Source organism: Oncorhynchus clarkii, chromosome 27 (assembly GCF_045791955.1).
Source record: "Oncorhynchus clarkii lewisi isolate Uvic-CL-2024 chromosome 27, UVic_Ocla_1.0, whole genome shotgun sequence".
NCBI lineage: Eukaryota > Metazoa > Chordata > Actinopteri > Salmoniformes > Salmonidae > Oncorhynchus > Oncorhynchus clarkii.
This window is the reverse complement of record NC_092173.1, coordinates 1,901,001-1,926,874: the sequence shown is the minus strand read 5'-3', so window position 1 is coordinate 1,926,874 and position 25,874 is coordinate 1,901,001. Positions and strand designations below refer to the sequence as shown.

Here is a 25,874-nt window from a genome sequence, read left to right as displayed (position 1 = left end):
CCACTTTAGTTGTTAGCCAGCCTGCCAGCATAGTGGAGTCTGCCACTAGCACAGTCAGTGTAGTCAGCTCAGCTATCACCATTGAGACCGTGTCTGTGCCTCGACCTGGGTTGGGCAAAACTAAACATGGCGGTGTTCGCCTTAGCAATCTCACTAGGATAAAGACCACCTCCATTCCTGTCATTATTGAAAGAGATCATGATACCTCACATCTCAAAATAGGGCTACTTAATGTTAGATCCCTTACTTCAAAGGCAATTATAGTCAATGAACTAATCACTGATCATAATCTTGATGTGATTGGCCTGACTGAAACATGGCTTAAGCCTGATGAATTTACTGTGTTAAATGAGGCCTCACCTCCTGGCTACACTAGTGACCATATCCCCCGTGCATCCCGCAAAGGCGGAGGTGTTGCTAACATTTACGATAGCAAATTTCAATTTACAAAAAAAAAAATGACGTTTTCGTCTTTTGAGCTTCTAGTCATGAAATCTATGCAGCCTACTCAGCCTACTCTTTTATAGCTACTGTTTACAGGCCTCCTGGGCCATATACAGCGTTCCTCACTGAGTTCCCTGAATTCCTATCGGACCTTGTAGTCATAGCGGATAATATTCTAATCTTTGGTGACTTTAATATTCACATGGAAAAGTCCACAGACCCACTCCAAAAGGCTTTCGGAGCCATCATCGACTCAGTGGGTTTTGTCCAACATGTCTCTGGACCCACTCACTGTCACAGTCATACGCTGGACCTAGTTTTGTCCCATGGAATAAATGTTGTGGATCTTAATGTTTTTCCTCATAATCCTGGACTATCGGACCACCATTTTATTACGTTTGCAATTGCAACAAATAATCTGCTCAGACCCCAACCAAGGATCATCAAAAGTCGTGCTATAAATTCACAGACAACACAAAGATTCCTTGATGTCCTTCCAGATTCCCTCTGTCTACCCAAGGACGCCAGAGGACAAAAATCAGTTAACCACTTAACTGAGGAACTCAACTTAACCTTGCGCAATACCCTAGATGCAGTTGCACCCCTAAAAACTAAAAACATTTCTCATAAGAAACTAGCTCCCTGGTACACAGAAAATACCCGAGCTCTGAAGCAAGCTTCCAGAAAATTGGAACGGAAATGGCGCCACACCAAACTGGAAGTCTTCCGACTAGCTTGGAAAGACAGTACTGTGCAGTACCGAAGAGCCCTTACTGCTGCTCGATCATCCTATTTTTCTAACTTAATTGAGGAAAATAAGAACAATCCGAAATTCCTTTTTGATACTGTCGCAAAGCTAACTAAAAAGCAGCATTCCCCAAGAGAGGATGACTTTCACTTTAGCAGTGATAAATTCATGAACTTCTTTGAGGAAAAGATTATGATTATTAGAAAGCAAATTACGGACTCCTCCTTAAATCTGCGTATTCCTTCAAAGCTCAGTTGTCCTGAGTCTGCACAACTCTGCCAGGACCTAGGATCAAGAGAGACGCTCAAGTGTTTTAGTACTATATCTCTTGACACAATGATGAAAATAATCATGGCCTCTAAACCTTCAAGCTGCATACTGGACCCTATTCCAACTAAACTACTGAAAGAGCTGCTTCCTGTGCTTGGCCCTCCTATGTTGAACATAATAAACGGCTCTCTATCCACCGGATGTGTACCAAACTCACTAAAAGTGGCAGTAATAAAGCCTCTCTTGAAAAAGCCAAACTTTGACCCAGAAAATATAAAAAACTATCGGCCTATATCGAATCTTCCATTCCTCTCAAAAATTTTAGAAAAGGCTGTTGCGCAACAACTCACTGCCTTCCTGAAGACAAACAATGTATACGAAATGCTTCAGTCTGGTTTTAGACCCCATCATAGCACTGAGACGGCACTTGTGAAGGTGGTAAATGACATTTTAATGGCATCGGACCGAGGCTCTGCATCTGTCCTCGTGCTCCTAGACCTTAGTGCTGCTTTTGATACCATCGATCACCACATTCTTTTGGAGAGATTGGAAACCCAAATTGGTCTACACAGACAAGTTCTGGCCTGGTTTAGATCTTATCTGTCGGAAAGATATCAGTTTGTCTCTGTGAATGGTTTGTCCTCTGACAAATCAACTGTAAATTTCGGTGTTCCTCAAGGTTCCGTTTTAGGACCACTATTGTTTTCACTATATATTTTACCTCTTGGGGATGTCATTCGAAAACATAATGTTAACTTTCACTGCTATGCGGATGACACACAGCTGTACATTTCAATTAAACATGGTGAAGCCCCAAAATTGCCCTTGCTAGAAGAATGTGTTTCAGACATAAGGAAGTGGATGGCTGCAAACTTTCTACTTTTAAACTCGGACAAAACAGAGATGCTTGTTCTAGGTCCCAAGAAACAAAGAGATCTTCTGTTGAATCTGACAATTAATCTTAATGGTTGTACAGTCGTCTCAAATAAAACTGTGAAGGACCTCGGCGTTACTCTGGACCCTGATCTCTCTTTTGAAGAACATATCAAGACCATTTCAAGGACAGCTTTTTTCCATCTACGTAACATTGCAAAAATCAGAAACTTTCTGTCCAAAAATGATGCAGAAAAATTAATCCATGCTTTTGTCGCTTCCAGGTTAGACTACTGCAATGCTCTACTTTCCGGCTACCCGGATAAAGCACTAAATAAACTTCAGTTAGTGCTAAATACGGCTGCTAGAATCCTGACTAGAACCAAAAAATTTGATCATATTACTCCAGTGCTAGCCTCTCTACACTGGCTTCCTGTCAAAGCAAGGGCTGATTTCAAGGTTTTACTGCTAACCTACAAAGCATTACATGGGCTTGCTCCTACCTATCTCTCTGATTTGGTCCTGCCGTACATACCTACACGTACGCTACGGTCACAAGACGCAGGCCTCCTAATTGTCCCTAGAATTTTTAAGCAAACAGCTGGAGGCAGGGCTTTCTCCTATAGAGCTCCATTTTTATGGAACGGTCTGCCTACCCATGTCAGAGACGCAAACTCGGTCTCAACCTTTAAGTCTCTACTGAAGACTCATCTCTTCAGTGGGTCATATGATTGAGTGTAGTCTGGCCCAGGAGTGGGAGGGTGAACGGAAAGGCTCTGGAGCAACGAACCGCCCTTGCTGTCTCTGCCTGGCCGGTTCCCCTCTTTCCACTGGGATTCTCTGCCTCTAACCCTATTCAGGGGCTGAGTCACTGGCTTTACTGGGGCTCTCTCATGCCGTCCCTGGAGGGGGTGCGTCACCTGAGTGGGTTGAGTCACTGATGTGGTCATCCTGTCTGGGTTGGCGCCCCCCCCCCCCCCCCTTGGGTTGTGCCGTGGCGGAGGTCTTTGTGGGCTATACTCAGCCTTGTCTCAGGATGGTAAGTTGGTGGTTGAAGATATCCCTCTAGTGGTGTGGGGGCTGTGCTTTGGCAAAGTGGGTGGGGTTATATCCTTCCTGTTTGGCCCTGTCCGGGGGTGTCCTCGGATGGGGCCACAGTGTCTCCTGACCCCTCCTGTCTCAGCCTCCAGTATTTATGCTGCAGTAGTTTATGTGTCGGGGGGCTAGGGTCAGTTTGTTATATCTGGAGTACTTCTCCTGTCCTATTCGGTGTCCTGTGTGAATCTAAGTGTGCGTTCTCTAATTCTCTCCCTCTCTCTTTCTCTCTCTCGGAGGACCTGAGCCCTAGGACCATGCCCCAGGACTACCTGACATGATGACTCCTTGCTGTCCCCAGTCCACCTGGCTGTGCTGCTGCTCCAGTTTCAACTGTTCTGCCTTATTATTATTCGACCATGCTGGTCATTTATGAACATTTGAACATCTTGGCCATGTTCTGTTATAATCTCCACCCGGCACAGCCAGAAGAGGACTGGCCATCCCACATATGCTCTCTCTAATTCTCTCTTTCTTTCTCTCTCTCGGAGGACCTGAGCCATAGGACCATGCCCCAGGAATACCTGACATGATGACTCCTTGCTGTCCCCAGTCCACCTGACTGTGCTGCTGCTCCAGTTTCAACTATTCTGCCTTATTATTATTCGACCATGCTGGTCATTTATGAACATTTGAACATCTTGACCATGTTTTGTTATAATCTCCACCCGGCACAGCCAGAAGAGGACTGGCCACCCCACATAGCCTGGTTCCTCTCTAGGTTTCTTCCTAGGTTTTGGCCTTTCTAGAGAGTTTTTCCTAGCCACCGTGCTTCTACACCTGCATTGCTTGCTGTTTGGGGTTTTAGGCTGGGTTTATGTACAGCACTTTGAGATATCAGCTGATGTACGAAGGGCTATATAAATAAATTTGATTTGATTTGATTTGAGTTGTTAGTGATCTTGTCAATGCTTAAGACACTAAAATGAAATGTGCTGCTTTGTTTGTGGACCTGTCAAAAGCTCTTGATACTGTTGATCATGCTATTTTATTGAACATGTTGTCCTGCGTTCTGACGCCTGTTCTTGGTTTCATGATTTTCTTTGTGACAGAAAATCGTGATGTATGGGGTTAAGTCTGAATTTCTTGAAGTGCATAAAGGTGTACCACAGGGGTTGATTTTGGGGCCTGTCCTCTTCACTATTTACAGTGCCTTCGGAAAGTATTCAGACCCCTTAACTTTTTCCACATATTCTAAAATTGATTAAATCGTTTGTTTTTTTCTCAACAATCTAAACACAATACCCCATAATGACAAAGCAAAAACAGGTTCGTATACATTTTTGCAAATGTATAAAAAAATGTACATGAGTACTCAAGACCTTTTATTCAGTACTTTGTTGAAGCACCTTTGGCAGCGATTACAGCCGTGAGTCTTCTTGGGTATGACGCTACAAGCTTGGCACACCTGTATTTGGGAAGTTTCTCCCATTCTTCTCTGCAGATCGTCTCAAGCTCTGTCAGGTTGGATGGGGAGCGTCACTGCACAGCTATTCTCAGGTCGCTGCAGAAATGTTCGATCAGGTTCAAGTCCAAGCTCTGGCTGGGCCACTCAAGGACATTCAGAGACTCCCGAAGTCACTCCTGCGATGTCTTGGCTGTGTGCTTAGGGTCATTGTCCTGTTGGAAGGTGAACCATTGCCCCAGTCTGAGGTCCTGAGCGTCCTGAGGTTTTCATCAAGGATCTCTCTGTACTTTGCTCCATTCATCTTTCCCTCAATCCTGACTAGTCTCCCAGTCCCTGTCACTGAAAAATATCCCCACAGCATGATCCTGCCACCACCATGCTTCACCCTTAGGGATGGTGCCAGGTTTCCTCCAGACGTCACGCTTGACATTCAAGCCTAATAGTTCAATCTTGATTTCATCAGACCTGAACATCTTGTTTCTCATGGTCAGAGTCCTTGGCAAACTCATGTGCCTTTTACTGAGGACTGGCTTCAGTCTGGCCACTCTACCATCAATGCCTGATTGGTGGAGTGCTGCAGAGATGGTTGTCTTTCTGGAAGGTTCTTCCATCTCCAAAGAGGAACTCTTGAGCTCTGTCAGAGTGACCATTGAGTTCTTGGTCACCTCCCTGACCAAGGCCAGCTCTAGGAAGAGTCTTGGTGGTACCAAACTTCTTCCATTTTTAAGAATGATGGAGGTCAATGCTGCAGAAATTTTTGTTGGTACCCTTCCCCAGATCTGTGCCGCGACACAATCCTGTCTCAGAGATCTTATGGACAATTCCATCGACCTGATGGCTTGGGTTTTGCTCAGACATGCACTGTCAACTATGGGACCTTATATAGACAGGTGTGTCCCTTTCCAAATCATGTCCAATCAATTGAATTTACCACAGGTGGATTCCAATCAAGTTGTAGAAACATCTCAAGGATGGTCAATTGAAACAGGATGCATCTGAACTCAATTTCAAATCTCATAGCAAAGGGTCTGAATACTTATGTAAATAAGGTATTTCTATTTTTTATTTTTTATAAATAAGCAAAAATGTCTAAACCTGTTTTCGCTTCTTCATTATAGGGTATAGTGTTTAGATTGAATAGGATAAAAAAATATACATTTTAGAAAAAGGCTGTAACGTAACAAAATGTGGAAAAAGGGAAGGGGTCTGAGTACTTTCCGAATGCACTGTATAGTGTTTAATGTGTATTTTATATTGTATTATACAGGTCACATTTGGAAAAGAGACCTCTATGTCTCAATATGCTTTCCCTGTCAAAATAAAGGTTAAATAAAAAATGTATGTTTTTGAAATTGCCACAACAAACATTATTTGATCAACATTAGTAGAAGGATATACTATAATGGTTATAGGATCATTTGGAGAAAAAAATCGAAATGTTATTTTATGACACTTTTAGAATGTGTTAACCAAACCTTAATGGAGAAAACATTATAGATATGTCATGGGAACATCCCTGGGAATCTCTGACAAACGTTCAGGTAATGTTGTGACTAACGTTCTGGGACTCCAAGGCTAACTAGAAATTGTTTGCTGGGAAGTTAAGTACGTTTTAGAATGTAAGAACAACACTCACATCCTCATTCCGTATTCCCAAGAGCGTGTAGTAGTTGCCAGGGTAACCAACAAACCTGCAAAACATAGGAGTTTGCTGAGGATGAGACATATTTTCATTGTACTGTGAGGGTCTATAAATACAGGACCTTTCAATACATAAGGCTCATTTGTACCTTGACGTTGTTTGATCTACTCACCGGCCTTTGAAAAAGGAAATGTAGACCGGGGAGGAGTAGAAGTTGACAAACTGGAAGATGAAGACCTTGAGAATAAACATGTCCTCATATTTGGTCTGTGTGCGGTGCATCTCTGTTGATATGACCAAGCAAAATATATGAGCAAACATTGGTAATTAAAACACATATTTATCTTCCATCTGAGCAACGATTGACAAGAGCCGGACTTGCTGACTCACCCCAACGCGTTAAGACCTGGGCAAGGTAGATGTAGACCCGGGAGAGCATGAGGATCACCAGAAGGTTCAGCACGGACCCTGTGAGACTGGCTATCCGACCAGCCTGCCGAGATAGGTATTCTAAAATGGGTTAAATTGTTTTTTCCCCTAACCAATCTACACACAATACACACAGTACACAAAATAATGACGAAGCAAAAAAAAGTTTTAAATATGACATTTACATATGTACCCCTTTACTCAGTACTTTGTTGAAGTACCTTTGGCAGCGATTACAGCCTCGAGTTTTCTTGTGTATGACACAACAAGCTTGGCACAACTATATTTGGGGAGTTTCTCCCTTTCTTCTCTGCAGATCCTCTCAAGCTCTGTCAGGATGGGGAGCGTCGCTGCACAGCTATTTTCAGGTCACTCGAGATGTTCGATCGGGTTCAAGTCTGGGCTCTGGCTGGGCCACTCAAGGACATTCAAAGACTTGTCCCAAAGCCACTCCTGCGTTGTCCTGGCTGTGTGCTTAAGGTCATTATCTTGTTGGAAGGGGATGCTCCTTCGCCCCAGTCTGAGGTCTTGAGCGCTCTGAAGCAGGTTTTCATCAAGTATCTCTTTTCATTAAGAATCTCTCTGTACTTTTCTCCGTTCATCTTTCCCTCAATTCTGACTAGACTTCCAGTCTCTGCCGCTGAAAAACATCACCACAGCATGCTGCTGCCACCACCACATTGCTCCACCGTAGGGATGGTGCCACCGTAGGGATGGTGCCAGACGTGACGCTTGGCATTCAGGACAAATAGTTCCATCTTGGTTTCATAAGACCAGAGAATATTGTTTCTCATGGTTTGAGAGTCTTCGGGTGCCTTTTTGGCAAACTCCAAGCGGGCTGTCATGTGCCTTTTACTGAGGAGTGGCTTCCGTCTCGTCACTTTACCATTAAGGCCCCAAATGGGCCCCGAGTGCTGCAGAGATGGTTGTCCTTCTGGAAGGTTCTTCAAATCAAATCAAATCAAAGTGTATTTGTAACGTGCGCCGAATACAACAGGTACCTTACAGTGAAATACTTACTTACAGGCTCTAACCAATTGTGCGAAAAAGGTGTGTGTGTGTGTGTGTGTGTGTGTGTGTGTGTGTGTGTGTGTGTGTGTGTGTGTGTGTGTGTAAGTAAAGAAATAAAACAACAGTAAAAATACATTTGAATATAAGAGTAGCAAGGCTATATACAGACACCAGTTAGTCAGGCTTATTCAGGTAGCATGTGCATGTATGTATAGTTAAAGTGACTATGCATATATGATGAACAGAGAGTAGCAGTAGCGTAAAAAGAGTGGGTGGCGGGTGGCGCTACACAATGCAGATAGCCCGGTTAGACAATGTGTGGGAGCAGTGGTTGGTCGGGTCAATTGAGGTAGTATGTGCATGTATGTATAGTTAAAGTGACTATGCATATAAGATAAACAGAGCGTAGCAGCAGCGTAAAAGAGGGGTGGGGGGGTGGCACACAATGCAAATAGTCCGGGTAACCATTTGGTTCCCTGTTCAGGAGTCAGGATGGCTTGGGGGTAAAAACTGTTGAGAAGCCTTTTTGTCCTAGACTTGGCACTCTGGTACCACTTGCCATGCGGTGGTAGAGAGAACAGTCTATGACTGGGGTGGCTGGGGTCTTTGACAATTTTTAGGGCCTTCCTCTGACACCGCCTGGTGTGGAGGTCCCCACAGAGGAACTCTAGCGCTCTGTCAGAGTGACCATCAGGTTCTTGGTCACCTCCCTGACCAAGGCTCTGCTCCCCCAATTGCTCAGTTTGGCCGTGATCAATGGAAACAGGCTGCACCTGAGCTCAATTGTGAGTCTCATAGCAAAGGGTCTGAATACTTATAAGGTATGTTTTAATTTTTGTATAAGTTAGCAAACATTTCAAAAAAATCTGTCATTATGAGGCTGTAATCGCTGCCAAAGGTGCTTCAACAAAGTACTGAGTAAAGGGTCTGAATACTTAGGTGAATGTGATATTTCAGTAGTTTTTTTTAATACATTTTCCAACATTTCTAAAAACCTGTGTTTTTCTTTGTCATTATGGCGTATTGTGTGTATTGTGTACACAATATTGTGTGTATTATGTGTATTGATGAGGGGAAAACAACAATTAATCAATTTTAGAATAAGGCTGTAACGTAACTAAATGTGGAAAAAGTCCATTCAAAAGTCTGAATATCATTCAAAAGTTTGGTGTCACTTATAAATGTCTTTGTTTTTGAAAGAAGAGCAAATTTGGTTGTCCATTAAAATAACATCAAATTGATCAGAAATACAGTGTGGACATTTGTTAATGGTGTAAATGATAGACATATATATATATATATACATACATATATAATGACTATATATACAGTTGAAGTCATAGACCTAGGTTGGAGTCATTAAAACTAGTTTTTTCAACCTCTCCACAAATGTCTTGTTAACAAACTATAGTTTTGGCAAGTCAGTTGGGAAATTTACTTTGTGCAAGACACAAGTAGTTTTTCCAACAACTGTTGACAGACAGATTATTTAACCATGTGGCCAGTTGACATGGCATTGCTTGAGAGGTACCCTCTCAAGCAATGCCATGTCAATTGGCCACATGGTGACGCTATAACATGCGATTGAAGATGTAAACTCACCCAGTTTGATAAAAAAATATATATTTTTACCTATGGGACTTTACCATCATGCCAAGTTGCACCCCTCCTAGGCCTTACCATTTCACAAGAATTTGCATGTTATATTTCCTTGACTGAAGATGTGTAATCATAATGAATGGCAACAAATACAATAGGGTATAATCTGGAGTCAATTGCTTCGCCCCCGCGGACATCTAATTAACATAATAAACAAATCCCCATTCCGATCGGTCTGTTTCAGCTAGAGACATGAGTTTTTGCATGGGCTGTATCTCAGTCCACCGCGTCCGCCAATGTCGGCCGTCCACATCTGCTGTGGAAGGTGGCAGAGCCACAGTGCTGTTTGTCAGAGTAGAAGAAAATAGCTTTTTTTTTCTCACCAAAATGTCTGTAGCGTCTGAAATGGTTTGGGCTACAAACTAATATGTTTTACTCAACGACCCCCACAAGTGTCACGGGACTCGTCTGGTTTCCCGGTACCGTGTGAATGGGGTATACCATGTCAAAGGTATACGAATAATTCCATGGTGATTTTGATTATTATTTTTTGCTTCACTTCAAAGCATACTTAGTTTTGGTTTATTTTTGGACTATGTATGAATCTGTTATTCAGTGTGTTTGTATGGGCTAACAGCAGTAAGGCCAAATTCATCAAATATTTTTTTTCTCCAGTATGTTGTCTGAGAGAGCCAATAGTCTTTAGAACTTGTATGAATCATTGTCCTGTTAATGGTAGAAAAACAGTTTCTAATTACACTAGAATGATGCAACCGTAGTGGGTTTTAGGCCTAAAAATGGACTCACAGAGAAGATCAAGAAGGCATTGTGAGATTTGTAAATGATGATGCTCAGAATCACCCGGTAAACGATGATCGCCACCACAAACATCAGCACTACAGATACCTGTGAGAGACAAAAATGCATCAAAGATAAAGTTAGTTAAAGCTTTTCGGGGATTCTTGATTAATGTAATTCATTAGTCATTAATTCATGTCATCATAAATTGACTTCCTATCTCACATGTCATCAGGGATGGGCAACTCCAATCCTGGAGGGCCAGTGTGTGCTGACTTTTGTTTTAGCCCAAAACATCTTATTATACTAATCAAGTGCTTGCTAATTAGTTGCTAGTTACGTTTGCTAGTGCTGGGCTAGAACAGAAATGTGCACCCTTGTGCGACCCCCAAGGCCAGGATTAAAGAACATTGTCCTGCAGCACCTTACCATGATTATGATGACCATGCCGCCGGTCAGGGTGCGGTTGAAGCGGCGTCGCTTTGGGAAGTAAGGCTCCTCTGCACCAGTCACAGGGTTCCGCAGGGTCATGGGCGCTGTGGCAGTGAACTCTGGCCTTGGGCGCTCCTGGGTCACAAAGGGTTCAACGGGAACAACATCCCAAATCTGTCATTCCTTACTGGTTCTTAAAGCTCCATGACAGAAAATCTGAAATTGTGCATCTTAGAAATAGTTTCACATACAAACTTTACATGCCTGAACTTAGGATCGATTGGGCTTTCCAAAAATAATATAACCACTGTGATCATACTGTACTGTACCTCAGTTTCCTGAAACTCTGAACAGTCCCATCGGTGGGCCAGCACTGCACTGGTGCGCTTCCAGTATTCCAGGAAAGTGACAGCCCATAGAGCCATGAAAATACTGAAGAATACCGTGCCCCCATTGTCAAATAACAGCCCTGCCTGTGAAGAGAGGATGGCCATAGAGTATGTAGTAAAACAGCATGGGCAGTGCACAAAGTATTCAAACCTCTTGACTTTCTCCACATTTTGTTTTTACAAAGTTGGATTCAATTCTCTCTTTTTAAAAAAACGTTTAACCCCTTTTTCATGATATTCAATTGTTTTTAGTAGTTACTATCTTGCCTCATCGCTACAACTCCTGTACGGGCTCAGGAGAGACGAGGGTCGGAAGCCATGCGTCCTCTGAGACACAACCCAACCAAGCCGTACTGCTTCTTCACACAGCATGCATCCAACCCGGAAGCCAGCTGCACCAATGTGTCGGAGGAAACACTGTGCACCTTGCGACCTGGTCAGTGCGCGCTGCGCCCGGCCCGCCACAGGATTCGCTAGTGCGCGATGAGACAAGGATATCCCTACCGGCCAAGCCCTCCCCAACCCGGACGACACTAGGCCAATTGTGCGTTGCCCCATGGGCCTCCCGGTCACGGCCGGCTGCGACAGAGCCTGGGCTCGAGCCCAGAGTCTCTGGTGGCACAGCTATCACTGCAGTGCCTTAGACCCAGGAGGCCCACTTAATTATCATTTTTGTCAGCGATCTACACAAAATAAAGTGGAAGAACAATTCTAACATTTATGAAAAATAAAACAGTAATATATCTTGATTCGATAAGTATTGAACCCCCTGAGTCAATACATGTTAGAATCACATTTGGCAGCGATTACAGCTGTGAGTCTTTCTGGGTAAGTCTCTAAGAGCTTTGCACCCCTGTAGGCGCCAGTTTTACTTCAGTGCCTTATTGCAAACAGGATGCATGTTTTGGAATATTTTTTATTTTGTACAGGCTTCCTTCTTTTCACTCTGTCATTTTAGGTTAGTATTGTGTAGTTACTACAATGTTGTTGTTCCATCCTCAGTTTTCTCCTATCACAGCCATTAAACTCTGTAACTGTTTTAAGGTCACCATTGGCCTCATGGGGAAATCCCTGAGCGGTTTCATTCCTCTCTAGAAACTGAGTTAGGAATGACACCTGTATCTTTGTAGTAACTGATACATCATTCATCATAATTCATAATTTCACCATGAACAAATGGATATTCAATATCAACATACCAATAGGTGCCCTTTTTTGCAAGGCATTGGAAAACCTCCCTGGTCTTTGTAGTTGAATCTGTGTTTGAAATGCACTGCTCGACTGAGGGACCTTACTGAGGATTGTATGTGTGGGGTAGTCTTTCAAAAATCATGTTAACACTATTATTGCATACCGAATGAGCCAATGCAACTGCAATTATATAACATGTTAAGCAAATGTTTACTCTTGAACTTATTTAGGCTGGCCATAAAAAAAGGGGTTGAATACTTATTGACTCAAGATAAGTATTCAAGACATTTCAGCTTTTAATTTGTTATTAATTTCTAAAAACATAATTCCACTTTGGCATTATGGGGTATTGTGTGTAAGCCAGTGACAAAAATATCTCAATTTAATCCATTTTAAATTCAGGCTGTAACACAACAAAATGTAGAAAAACTCAAGGGGTGTGAATATTTTCTGAGGACACTGTACACTAGAACACATACAGTAAGTACAATTAATCAATTATTCATGCCACACATGCATGTGAACACACACACACACACACACACACACACACACACACACACACACACACACACACACACACACACACACACACACACACACACACACACACACACACACACACACACACCTTGAAGGTGGTACAGATGCTGGATAGGTTCCAGTAGGAGCAGATTTTGCACAGAGGACACATGACAAACTCATCCTTGCTCTCACAGATCTCCCGCCTATGGGACAGAGGATAGACATTCAGAGAATGACCTTTGGTGATACAGTTGGCTACAGTGAAACCCTGTTTGAACCCACACCTGAGCAGAGTTCAACTATTAGTTCTTACACGTGTTTAGGTGTGGAAACAAACACAGAATGTTCACAACCCCGGTGGAACCCTCAACACGGATTATGATGGGTGAGGCTTAAGAAGAGGAGTGACATGCTTGGTTGAAGTTGTCCTCTGTCATACTCACGCTGGCGCATCAGTGACCATCAGCCAGATCCCAAACAGAAAGACCAGTGTTCCGACCACAGCTGCTGGGAGCAGCCAGCCTGTGTAGAACCCTACATGGAGGTAAGAGAGAGAGACTAAGCAAAAGAAGAGTCATTTCATTATGTCTTGTGATGGATATTATTTGATGTGATGTAAGTCTTGGGATGATATTCTTGCCAAGGAGCTTGTTCACTGTTGTGAAGCAAATTTGCAAATGTCTCTTTATGGGATATTTAAGCTTACTATTATATTCTAAGAAGCAGGTTGACGTTTATTGCGATGTGTCTTGTCCTGGTGGCAGAACTGAGCGATATCCCATAGGTGTGCAAAGTCAAAATTGGCTATATTGTAAAAATTCATCAAAAACAAAATGAGCTTTTTGGTGTTAGCGTTAGCATTAGGCATTAAGGTTAGCAGTGTAATTAAGGTTAGGATTGACTACAGCATTACCCCAAAAATGGAGGAGGCAGGTGGCAGCGTGAGGAGGTAAGGAACTGGTCTGTCTGCCCAATATAAAAGATCAAAACTGGCGGAGGAACAAAAATAGCATAAATAGGAATGTATATCAGTTTAATTTGAGGACCAGGATGTTGACAGCTGTGCCATACAGATGGCAAAATATCTGGGAAGAGATTTTTCATGTACCGATACCATGGCACATGATATATAAAACGACGCAAGATGTTGAATATTTGGACATACAATCATCGCAACTCTGCCGATTCTGTGGTGAGGATTCAGAATCAATATGATTTGTTCTGGTATTGCTCTCATGTAGCTTGTTTCTGGTCTCAGGTTCAGTAATGGCTGAAAAAGCAAAACATGAATCTAAAATTGACCCTAGAAATAGCATTGTTGGGAAATCTGGAGAGACCTGTTCAGTCAAATATTAAAATATTACTACTCTTTGTAAAAGTATTTATCTTCAACTCGCAATCTGTGGATTCTATTTGATTAGTTCGATTCAAATTGTATGCTAAACATGACAGCATAGTTTAAATATATATGGTGCGTATAAATCCATAGTGGGTGGCCAGCAGAGATAGGTCTCAGATGGTTGAGGGGCAGCTCTCGGGGAACTGTGGGAAGATCTTGGATGGTTGGTGGCCTGGAGGTTGGGAGCTTGGGCCGGTGGCCGATAGGTTGCTGGTTCGGATCTCCATTTTGACTTGATGGGAGATCTGTCGACGTACCCATGGGCAGGGCATTTGACCCTGGTTGTTCCTGTGGTTTGCTCTGGATGGGAATCTCTTAGATTACTGAATGTAATGTAAATGTTGAGCGGCTTCACTGCAGGTACGTTTCTATGTTGGTTTAAATGTATGTTTAAATTATTATTAAATGCATGTTTAAATCATTATTATTTTAATTAGGTTTAGAGTTAGGATTCAAATATGATTTTATGACTTTGTGGCTGTGCCTGCTAATGACTACTCTGCAGAGCTGCCTCCAGTACATGAGTCATCCCAATAAATGCTAACCTGCTTCTAAGACGAGTACTCCTCCAAAAGCCAGACTCTCCACTTCAAGCCAACAAAACACTGCCAGTGCCAATGCTTACCTAGCCAGGCAAAGTACAGTGCTATCTTCTCTCCATAGTACTCTCTGATGTGATCCAGAGGCTGGTATTTCTTCCAGCTGGCCCAGCGAGCCCAATACTGGTGGAGGATCTGCCTCATGCTCAAGGACTGAGAGTCCACCGCCTCCCCCCCGGGCATCTCAAATGGACCCTGCAGGAACATCGTAGGACAGAGTCAGATGGTGGATAACTATTCAGGTTTTGGGCTTACTGTCAAAGGTACCATGCCCATTGTGGCTTGACATTCAGTGACATCACAACATTTATGTCCGGTTTATGACAATATTATGACATGAATTTCAAATACGGTGTTACCGAAGGATATTCATTGGATACAATTACAAGTTACAATTTTATTTTCTACATATATAATCAAAGGACAGATTTTGGTCATCAGAGCCCCCTCAAAAACATTAGGGGCATGACTCCTCTGGTTACAGTCAAGATGAATGTTTGATTTAACATTACAGGGTAAGATTTATAAGATTAGTGAGATTTAGAGTTAGGTTTATCAGAAGATCCCTGGGTATGGGCGTACAGTAATGAAATCATACTCACACACACACATACACACACATACACACGTACACACATACATACATACATACATACATACATACATACATACATCACATCAAATCAAATTTTATTTGTCACATACACATGGTTAGCAGATGTTAATGCGAGTGTAGCGAAATGCTTGTGCTTCTAGTTCCGACAATGCAGTAATAACCAACAAGTAATCTAGCTAACAATTCCAAAACTACTACCTTATAGACACAAGTGTAAGGGGATAAAGAATATGTACATAAAGATATATGAATGAGTGATGGTACAGAGCGGCATAGGCAAGATACAGTAGATGGTATTGAGTGCAATATATACATATGAGATGAGTATGTAAACAAAGTGTCATAGTTAAAGTGGCTAGTGATACATGTATTACATAAAGATGCAGTAGATGATATAGAGTACAGTATATACATATACATATGAGATGAACAATGTAGGGTATGTAAACATTATATTAGGTAGCATTGTTTAAAGTGGCTAGTGATATACTTTACATCATTTCCCATCAATTCCCATTATTAAAGTGGCTGGAGTTGAGTCAGTGTGTTGGCAGCAGCCACTCAATGTTAGTGGTGGCTGTTTAACAGTCTGATGGCCTTGAGATAGAAGCTGTTTTTCAGTCTCTCGGTCCCAGCTTTGATGCACCTGTACTGACCTCGCCTTCTGGATGATAGCGGGGTGAACAGGCAGTGGCTCGGGTGGTTGTTGTCCTTGATGATCTTTATGACCTTCCTGTGACATCGGGTGGTGTAGGTGTCCTGGAGGGCAGGTAGTTTGCCCCCGGTGATGCGTTGTGCAGACCTCACTACCCTCTGGAGAGCCTTACGGTTGTGGGCGGAGCAGTTGCCGTACCAGGCGGTGATACAGCCCGACAGGATGCTCTCGATTGTGCATCTGTAGAAGTTTGTGAGTGCTTTTGGTGACAAGCCAAATTTCTTCAGCCTCCTGAGGTTGAAGAGGCGCTGCTGCGCCTTCTTCACGATGCTGTCTGTGTGGGTGGACCAATTCAGTTTGTCTGTGATGTGTACGCCAAGGAACTTAAAACTTACTACCCTCTCCACTACTGTTCCATCGATGTGGATAGGGGGGTGTTCCCTCTACTGTTTCCTGCAGTCCACAATCATCTCCTTAGTTTTGTTGACGTTGAGTGTGAGGTTATTTTCCTGACACCACACTCCGAGGGCCCTCACCTCCTCCCTGTATGCCGTCTCGTCGTTGTTGGTAATCAAGCCTACCACTGTTGTGTCGTCCGCAAACTTGATGATTGAGTTGGAGGCGTGCAGTGAAGGAGAGTCCGCATGTTTTAGTTGCGGGCCGTGTCAGTGGCACTGTATTGTCCTCAAAAAAGTTATTTAGTCTGCCTGGGAGTAAGACATCTTGGTCCGTGACGGGGCTGGTTTTCTTTTTGTAATCCGTGATTGACTGTAGACCCTGCCACATACCTCTTGTGTCTGAGCCGTTGAATTGAGATTCTACTTTGTCTCTATACTGACGCTTAGCTTGTTTGATAGCCTTGCGGAGGGAATAGTTACACTGTTTGTATTCGGTCATGTTTCCAGTCACCTTGCCCTGATTAAAAGCAGTGGTTCGGGCTTTCAGTTTCACGCGAATGTTGCCATCAATCCACGGTTTCTGGTTTGGGAATGTTTTAATCGTTGCTATGGGAACGACATCTTCAACGCACGTTCTAATGAACTCGCTCACCGAATCAGCGTATTCGTCAATGTTGTTGTCTGACGCAATACGAAACATATCCCAGTCCACGTGATGGAAGCAGTCTTGGAGTGTGGAATCAGATTGGTCGGACCAGCGTTGAACAGACCTCAGCGCGGGAGCTTCTTGTTTTAGTTTCTGTCTGTAGGCAGGGATCAACAAAATGGAGTCGTGGTCAGCTTTTCCGAAAGGAGAGCGGGGCAGGGCCTTATATGCGTCGCGGAAGTTAGAATAGCAATGATCCAAGGTTTTTCCAGACCTGGTTGCGCAATCGATATGCTGATAAAATTTAGGGAGTCTTGTTTTCAGATTAGCCTTGTTAAAATCCCCAGCTACAATGAATGCAGCCTCCGGATAAATGGATTCCAGTTTGCAAAGAGTCAAATAAAGTTCGTTCAGAGCCATCGATGTGTCTGCTTGGGGGGGAATATATACGGCTGTGATTATAATCGAAGAGAATTCCCTTGGTAGATAATGTGGTCGACATTTGATTGTGAGGAATTCTAAATCAGGTGAACAGAAGGACTTGAGTTCCTGTATGTTGTTATGATCACACCATGTCACATTAACCATGAAGCATACGCCCCCGCCCCTCTTCTTACCAGAAAGATGTTTGTTTCTGTCTGCGCGATGCGTGGAGAAACCAGCTGGCTGGCCAATAGCGTCTCTCCAGTGAGCCATGTTTCCGTGAAGCAAAGAACGTTACAGTCTCTGATGTCCCTCTGGAATGCTACCCTTGCTCGGATTTCATCAACCTTGTTGTCAAGAGACTAGACATTGGCGAGAAGAATGCTAGGGAGTGGTGCACGATGTGCCCGTCTCCGGAGTCTGACCAGAAGACCGCTCCGTTTCCCCCTTTTACAAAGTCGTTTTTTTGGGTCGCCGGCTGGGATCCATTCCGTTGTCCTGGGTGAAAGGCAGAACACAGGATCCGCTTCGCGAAAGTCATATTCTTGGTCGTACTGATGGTGAGTTGACGCTGCTCTTATGTTCAGTAGTTCTTCTCGACTGTATGTAATGAAACCTAAGATGACCTGGGGTACCAATGTAAGAAATATCACGTAAAAAAACAAAAAACTGCATAGTTTCCTAGGAACGCGAAGCGAGGCGGCCATCTCTGTCATACATACACACACACACACACACACACACACACACACACACACACACACACACACACACACACACACACACACACACACACACACACACACACACACACACACCACACACGCATACACGCATACACGCATACATGCATACATACATACATACATACATACATACATAGATAGATAGTCAGAAGTTTACATACACCTTAGCCAAATATTTTTAAACTCAGTTTTTCACAATTCCTGACAATTAATCCTAGTAAACATTCCCTGTCTTAGGTCAGTTAGGATCAACACTTTATTTTAAGAATGTGAAATGTCAGAATAATAGTAGCGAGAATGATTTATTTCAGCTTTTTGTTCTTTCATCACATTAGTATTTGGTAGCATTGCCTAATTTTTGTTTTCAATTGGGTCAAACGTTTCGGGTAGCCTTCCACACATTTCCCACAATAAATTGGGTGAATTTTGGCCCATTCCTCCTGACAGAGCTGGTGTAACTGATTCAAGTTTGATTCACACTTTTCGCACCAAAGTTCATTCATCTCTAGGAGACAGAACGTGTCTCCTTCCTGAGCAGTATGACGGCTGTGTGGTCCCATGATGTTTATACTTGCGTACTATTATTTGTACAGATGAATCTGGTACCTTCAGGCATTTGGAAATTGCTCGCAAAGATGAACCAGACTTGTGGAGGTCTACAATTGTTTTTCTGAGGTCTTGGCTGATTTATTTTGATTTTCTCAAAGAGGCACTGAGTTTGAAGGTAGGCCTTGAAATGATTCCACAGGTACACCTCTAAATTACTCAAATGATGTCAATTAGCCTATCAGAAGATTCTAAAGCCATGACATCATTTTCTCTGGTTTTCTAAGCTTTTCAAAGGCACAGTCAACTTAGTGTAAGTAAACTTCTAATCCACTGGAATTGTGATACAGTGAATTATAAGTGAAATAATCTGTCTGTAAACAATTATTGGAAAAATGACTTGTGTCATGCACAAAGTAGATGTCCTAACGGACTTATCAAAACTATAGTTTGTTAACAAGAAATTTGTGGAGTGGTTGAAAAACTAGTTTTAATGACTCCAACCTAAGTGTATGTAAACTTTCGACTTCAACTGTACATACATGCATGCATGCATACATACATACATACATACATACATAACATACATTATATATACATAACATATGGTATGTCTATGGAGGACACTAACCTCATGCAGGGGGTATGCAGCAGAGAAGGCATTCTCGCTGAGCAGCCTTTCGATTCCCACCTCTCCTCTTTTTAATGCCCCATAAGGCGTCCGTGCTAAAATCTCATACAGCTAGGTCAGACAAAGGAATGTGTTGTACTGTCAAAGTGAGGAAGTCTATTATTCTACTACTGTAGTGTCAAAAATATCAGATGTGTTTATCACATGTTCATTATGACCTCTTAGTATGGTGGTTTTACAATCACATTTCCCTGCATTAATCTGCCAGACAGTCATCCAAATGGAGCCATGGTTGAGTGGTAACGCACCGGAGATCGGTGTTCTATCTCTGAGTCCACCGTTCCCACTGTTTCTTACACCTGCCATTATCCCCTTCTGATATGCATGCTGTCTCAATAAAATGTAAAAAACACCCCCAAATATATATTTTTAAATAGGAATAATGACCTTAAATAGGGACTGTTTAAACCTAGAAGGATCTGACTAGTAAATCAGGGTAGTGTTCACTGGGCACCAAATGGAAGAAAACGGACGGAAACAGGGAGGGACTAACAATAATTGTCAAATTTAGTTTTCAATTCCAAAATGCTTTGAGACGGTTTCCGTTGCCTGCCTTAATAAACTCAACCCTGAGCTCAGATAGAGGGTTACCTGAAGAGTAGATAGATCTACATTTGTGTGACAGAATCTGAACCACTGTGTTTCCTTGAAATACCGCATTGGTGACGCTCTTACTGCAAGATACTGATCCAATTTGAAGAATCAAGTTGAAATGGCAAACTCACTACTTGGTGTCTTTGGGTAGTCTTGAAGAACGTCTCCTTATTCTCACTGCCCAGAAACCTGTAGACACAGCCAGGTGGTCATACATAGTATGTACAGTATATGGCATACTTTGAAGTTAAAGATTGTATATACTTGTCTGTTGCCTAGATTCCACCTCTCTGTAGCAACACCTGCAACTCCAACCCAACACTGTGTTTTATTTACCATATATTTGACACCATTAAACCTGAATGTACACATCATGCCTTTTCACCTTCAGGGAAAACAGCACGGCCTGAGGGAATAATACTTTATAGAAGGTGTTTTCTTTGTACAAAACCAGTAAACTGGTTTTAAAACTGGACTAGTGTCTTGCTGGGAAAATCTACATGGGTCATATTGTTTAACTGTTTCAGGAAGATGTTTAGTTGTGGAAATGCAAAGAATTTAGTGTGGTTTGACTGACAGCAGCTGCTAAGCAAATCATTTAGGATTTTAACATACCTTTCCAGTTTGTTGGTGCGAAACTGGCAGGTGTAATAGTCCGGGGGCATGCTGGGCACGTCTTGGCTCATGAGGTTTGGGATTTTTATTTTCTCTAGCATCCTCTCTGACCAGTTGAAGTTTGGTGTGGTTACCATCTGAGGAATATGCAGCACCATGATCTACTTGTGTCTCATTTGATTAATTTTGTGAACATGTGAGATTAAGCACCCGAAAGCAGGAGTGACCAACCTTCCTCCTGGAGAGCTACTGGGTATAAAGGATATCCGTAGTTCTCCAGAATAAGGGTTGAATAGTGAATTGAAATTCAGCTAATGAACTCAACATTTCTATGTGCATTTTTTCAATTGATTCATTTAATTTCAAATTCACTTTGTGAATTGACTGAATTGAAAGCTGAATTGACCCTAATAACAAAGCTCTACATCTCTTGACATGTGACAGGAGAGTAGAAACATAAGAACTGAGTCAACTGACTAACTGACCTGCAGAGGGACCCGGAGACTGATCTCCTCAGCATAGTAGCAAAGGACACTCCAGGGGGCGCTCAGGAGCACATAGGAGATTTTCTTCTTAGCTTGAAGAACTTCCCGCTAGCGGAGAGGCAAACAGGAAAACAGAAATCACTGACTATGCATGTTTAGAAATTGGATAAAGCAAATATTTATTTCCACTGATGCTGGACAATAAAACTATTATAATGTAATAAAAAATAAAAAAGATTCACATTTTTTACATTGTTGGCATTATGGTATTATGGTATTATGCACCAATATTATATGTGGTAGCTTGTTGATTCAAGCACCCAGTAGAAAGGGCTAAGTAAATGACTTGGAAGACAAGCTCTATGCAAGCTGTGTAAATATTGATAATGTCTTTCTCTTTCCAGGTGAATCCTGGAGTGTGCAGCTCACATAGGAACGATGACTGGTATGGGAGCAGTTGTTTATCATGGGTGATGTGTCATTTATTGAGGCAGGAGTTTTTCCAGACTACATGACCTGATCATGAATAACTCTGGGCCCTGGTTATAGGCTATAACTAGGGCTCAGAGTTTTTCCTAGTCTGGGCACAAAACTCAGGGCTCTAGTAAATTTAAACGACCCTGTCCCTTAGCCCTCGCTCACCAGCTCCTGGTCGATGCCGGCTGCTTGAAGTCTGGACAGGAAGTCTTCCCTCCACTTCCTGTGTGAGTCTTGGGTGGCGTGACTTGACTTGTCTTTCTCTAATGTGCCATCCTTCAACACAGCTAAACTCTCCTCCCAAACTAACACAAAGTCTGTGGGACCCAGGTGTGGTATTAACATGTGCAGATATATAAAATGTTTTTGTAATTACCAATAAGGCTTAGGCTCTGCTCAGCAAACTTATATTCTCCATGGGCTTTGCTCAGCATCTTTCTCTGAAGCACCATCCTTCAACACAGCCAAATTCTCCTTCTAAATGAAACACAAATTCTGTGGGACCCAAGTATATACTTCATATAAACATGTGCATACTGTACATATACCCCTTCATGCAGTGTACAATTAGCATTGTAATTACCAATAGGGCTTAGGCTCGGCTCAGCAAACATTCAATCCATTTGTTGAAAGATTTTCAAGCAGTATATTAATATTTTCACACAAAAATATGCACATTCTACACAGTGGTGTGTTTACATCAAGCTGACTTGTTGCGAATGCAAAGCTGTTCATAATGACGTAGTGCACATGAAAAGCACTTTGTTGTATGAATTTTCATTTACCGAATGAAAAACAGAAGGTCTATGTGTTTCCATCCCATATTTAACTCTGTTGATAGTTTTGCCACAAAAAGTGTTGCAACAAACAGTACATGTGGCCATTATGCTCTTTGCACATGTGCTCTAGCCAACAGCTCGCAGATACAGTCTAGAGGGTACATGATGATGTTATGGATAGGAGCGAGGTCATTTTTATTTGTCAATAAAAACGGCAGCCACGCACTGATCATCATCTCACAGAATACAATATTTACAGGAAATTAGCATCAAGTTCATCACTGTGCACTCTCACCACCATGTGAAGTTCTAAATAAATGATTAGATCTATAGACTAATAAAACTGCATGCTTTTCCAAGTCTCAGTGGGCGTAGTGAGCACACAACATATTGTTATTCTGTCAACAACTGCATACAGTTGATGGTTATTCCATCAACAATTGTACCAAAACATTGTTTACACTGCCATTTGTCGCGTGATATAAAAAAATACTACAGTCACATGACTCAGGTGACAAAATAACAGTCAGATGATATCAGCTGGTAGCATATTATTTTTATAATTGCCACCTGTAATAGTCTGTTGTATAGTGTCACATCCTCACCTGCCTTTGTGCTTGTCTCCACCCCCTTCCAGGTGTCGCCAATCTTCCCCATTATCCCCAGTGTATTTATACCTGCGTTCTCGGTTTGTCTGTTGCCAGTTCGTTTGTTTTGTGAAATCTACCAGCGGTTTCCCAGTTCTCAGTTCTTGGTTTCCTGGGTTTTGACCATTCTGCCTACGCAGATCCTGCCTGCTGTTCTGTACCTTGCCACACCACACTGGATTATTGACCCTTGCCTGCCGTTCTGTACCTTGCCACACCACACTGGATTATTGACCCTTGCCTGCTGTTCTGGACCTTTTGCACCCTATCTGGATTGCCGTCCCCTGTACTAGTAATAAACTTTTGTTACTTCGACACTGTCTGCATCTGGGTCTTAGCTGAAATGTGATAGTATAGTGCAAATGTGTGCTCTGTCATTTGTTGAGTTGTCACAGCAAGTCAACAACGATTTATGTAAACACAAGGATCTCTAAAAAGGAACATGGGTGATTAATCGCTTCTGTCCAATGGTGTAAAGTACTTAATAAAAAATCATTTAAAGTACTACTTACTAGTTTTTGGGGGTTTCTGTACTTTATTATTGATATTTTCGACAATATTTACTTTTACTCCACTTCACTCCTAAAGAAAATATGTACTTTTTACTCCAATACATTTCCCCTGACACCTACTCTTTAGATTTAGAATGCAGTACAGAAAAATGGTTCCATTCACACACCTATCAATATAACAAGTTGTAATTCTTACTTCTTATGATCTGGTGGACTCACTAAATGCAAATACTGCATTTGTAAATGATTTGTTTTTAACATGTGCTGTCTGGTTTGCTTAATATATGGGAATTTGATGTACAGAATTTACTTTTACTCAATTATGACAATTGAGTACTTTTTCCACCCCTGTATTTCAGTAAATGCAAAACCAGATATTTTTTTACTTTTACTCAAGTAGTATTTTGCTGGGTAACTTTTACATGAGTCATTTTCTATTATGGTATCTTTTTCTTTTACTCAAGTATGACAATTTAGTACTTTTTACACCACTGCTTCTGTCCCTGAACATCATGATTTAAACTTATACTCTCTAACCTTGTTATTTATTGAAATATGTTACCTAATTATTTTGTAGCCATTAGTTCAGTGGTTGGTTGACACATTTTATAGAAATTATGCAATTGATGATTAGAAAAAAATCCTGCCTTTTAGCAATTTCACCATCGCTGATGCTCTTGACAACCCTCAGCAGCCACTAACCAATACATATTTCAGAATCATATTGCATTCCATTGGAATAATTAGAAATCAGTGAACGCTTTTAGAACATTTGACGTGTTTTTAATTGTAATATATTTGAAATGGCTACAAAACTCAGCAATTCAAACGGCTTTTTTGGCATATTTTTTATCACTGTTCTGGTAATATTGAGCTAAATATGTATGTGTATGACATACTTGGGCCATCATTTTGGGTTGTCCTCATTGTAACACACATGTTAAGCCATTATTGGCCATTACACCAATTATTTATCTGGTTTTGACCATGCAAAATCAATGCAGGTCCTTCCAATTCCAATTGTTCCATACCTTAATATGTTGTATTATGAAGTTAATAACATATCAAATTGCCTTAGTTAGAGAAGATTGTTCCCTGATAATACAAAACCACATTTAATACCCTGATCCTGTTCGCCGTACTAACCGCATAGGGGTCATAACATATAATGCATGCAGTGAGACACATTTAGCTACTTCGAATATATTGCAAACATACCAAAATATAATCCAAAGTGGACAAATATGTGAAATGTGGCCCTCTGGCCCATGGACTAACTAGTAGGGAAAAGCAAAACTGACCTAAGATCAGCATCTAGTGCCAACTTCACCCTAAACCCAGTGAGGACAAAGGAAAGGACACCAGGAATGGAAGAAATGTACCTAGCGGGCAAACGTTCCCACATAATGTAATTGATTGCTTTTATAAGTTAAAACTGGTTAAGAAGACGTCGCCAGATTACAATCAACAGGTCTCTGTAAAGACAAATAAACACATATTGTTCATGACAAGGACTATGCGTTATTATCAGGTCAGATTAAAGATTACAACCCGATAAAGACGTTAAGAAAACGTCCTTACACCATTGCAACCAGTTTTTCCCAATAGTTTTTTTTAGCCATCCTTACGTCATTCCATTCCATCAGTATACTCACCAATGCGAGTGATGCCGTCGCTGAACACATTTTTGTCCCCAGAGCTGACCTGAGACATCTGTGAACATGAATAGTTGGTCTATTATCAATGTACCCACTTAAGATTGTTCCTAACCAACATCCACTCTCCCCTTAGTTATAGTGTTGTTGCGGTTGGACTAATGCGCTCTGACTTCCTGTCTTTGTAATCAGAGTCACTGATTAACGTCCCAACACCATAACAGGAGACTAGCCTGGATGGGTGTTGACATAACATAATGTTTTCTACGCACGCATGCACGCACACACACACACACACACACACACACACACACACACACACACACACACACACACACACACACACACACACACACACACACACACACACACACACACACACACACACACAGTCCATAACTATGAGTGTTTAAATATGATCAAACACTATTTTTTCATGATTACCCCAGTATCCATGCTCCCGTAGTTGTGGTCTGCAGTGTTAGTCATGGCGATGAGAGTGGTGATGTCCTCTCGCTCCTCTCCCCTCCTCATCAT

At 42.0% G+C, this 25,874-nt stretch overlaps 1 protein-coding gene across 1 annotated transcript in view; it reads right to left on the bottom strand.

Moving 5' to 3' along the window:
* The window catches only part of LOC139385702 (anoctamin 7), a 45,873-nt gene extending 19,999 nt beyond the window's left edge, over positions 1-25,874 (bottom strand). Inside the window, exons 1-16 of the mRNA XM_071130977.1 lie at positions 25,782-25,874; positions 25,338-25,386; positions 21,910-22,061; positions 21,268-21,375; positions 20,783-20,919; positions 20,299-20,356; positions 19,514-19,624; positions 14,879-15,047; positions 13,298-13,388; positions 12,961-13,057; positions 11,079-11,222; positions 10,747-10,884; positions 10,327-10,425; positions 6,871-6,973; positions 6,653-6,764; positions 6,475-6,529 (exon numbers count right to left, since the gene is read on the bottom strand). Coding sequence (XP_070987078.1) covers positions 6,475-6,529; positions 6,653-6,764; positions 6,871-6,973; positions 10,327-10,425; positions 10,747-10,884; positions 11,079-11,222; positions 12,961-13,057; positions 13,298-13,388; positions 14,879-15,047; positions 19,514-19,624; positions 20,299-20,356; positions 20,783-20,919; positions 21,268-21,375; positions 21,910-22,061; positions 25,338-25,386; positions 25,782-25,874 — 1,716 coding nt within the window. The remainder of the gene's footprint in view (positions 1-6,474; positions 6,530-6,652; positions 6,765-6,870; positions 6,974-10,326; positions 10,426-10,746; positions 10,885-11,078; positions 11,223-12,960; positions 13,058-13,297; positions 13,389-14,878; positions 15,048-19,513; positions 19,625-20,298; positions 20,357-20,782; positions 20,920-21,267; positions 21,376-21,909; positions 22,062-25,337; positions 25,387-25,781) is intronic.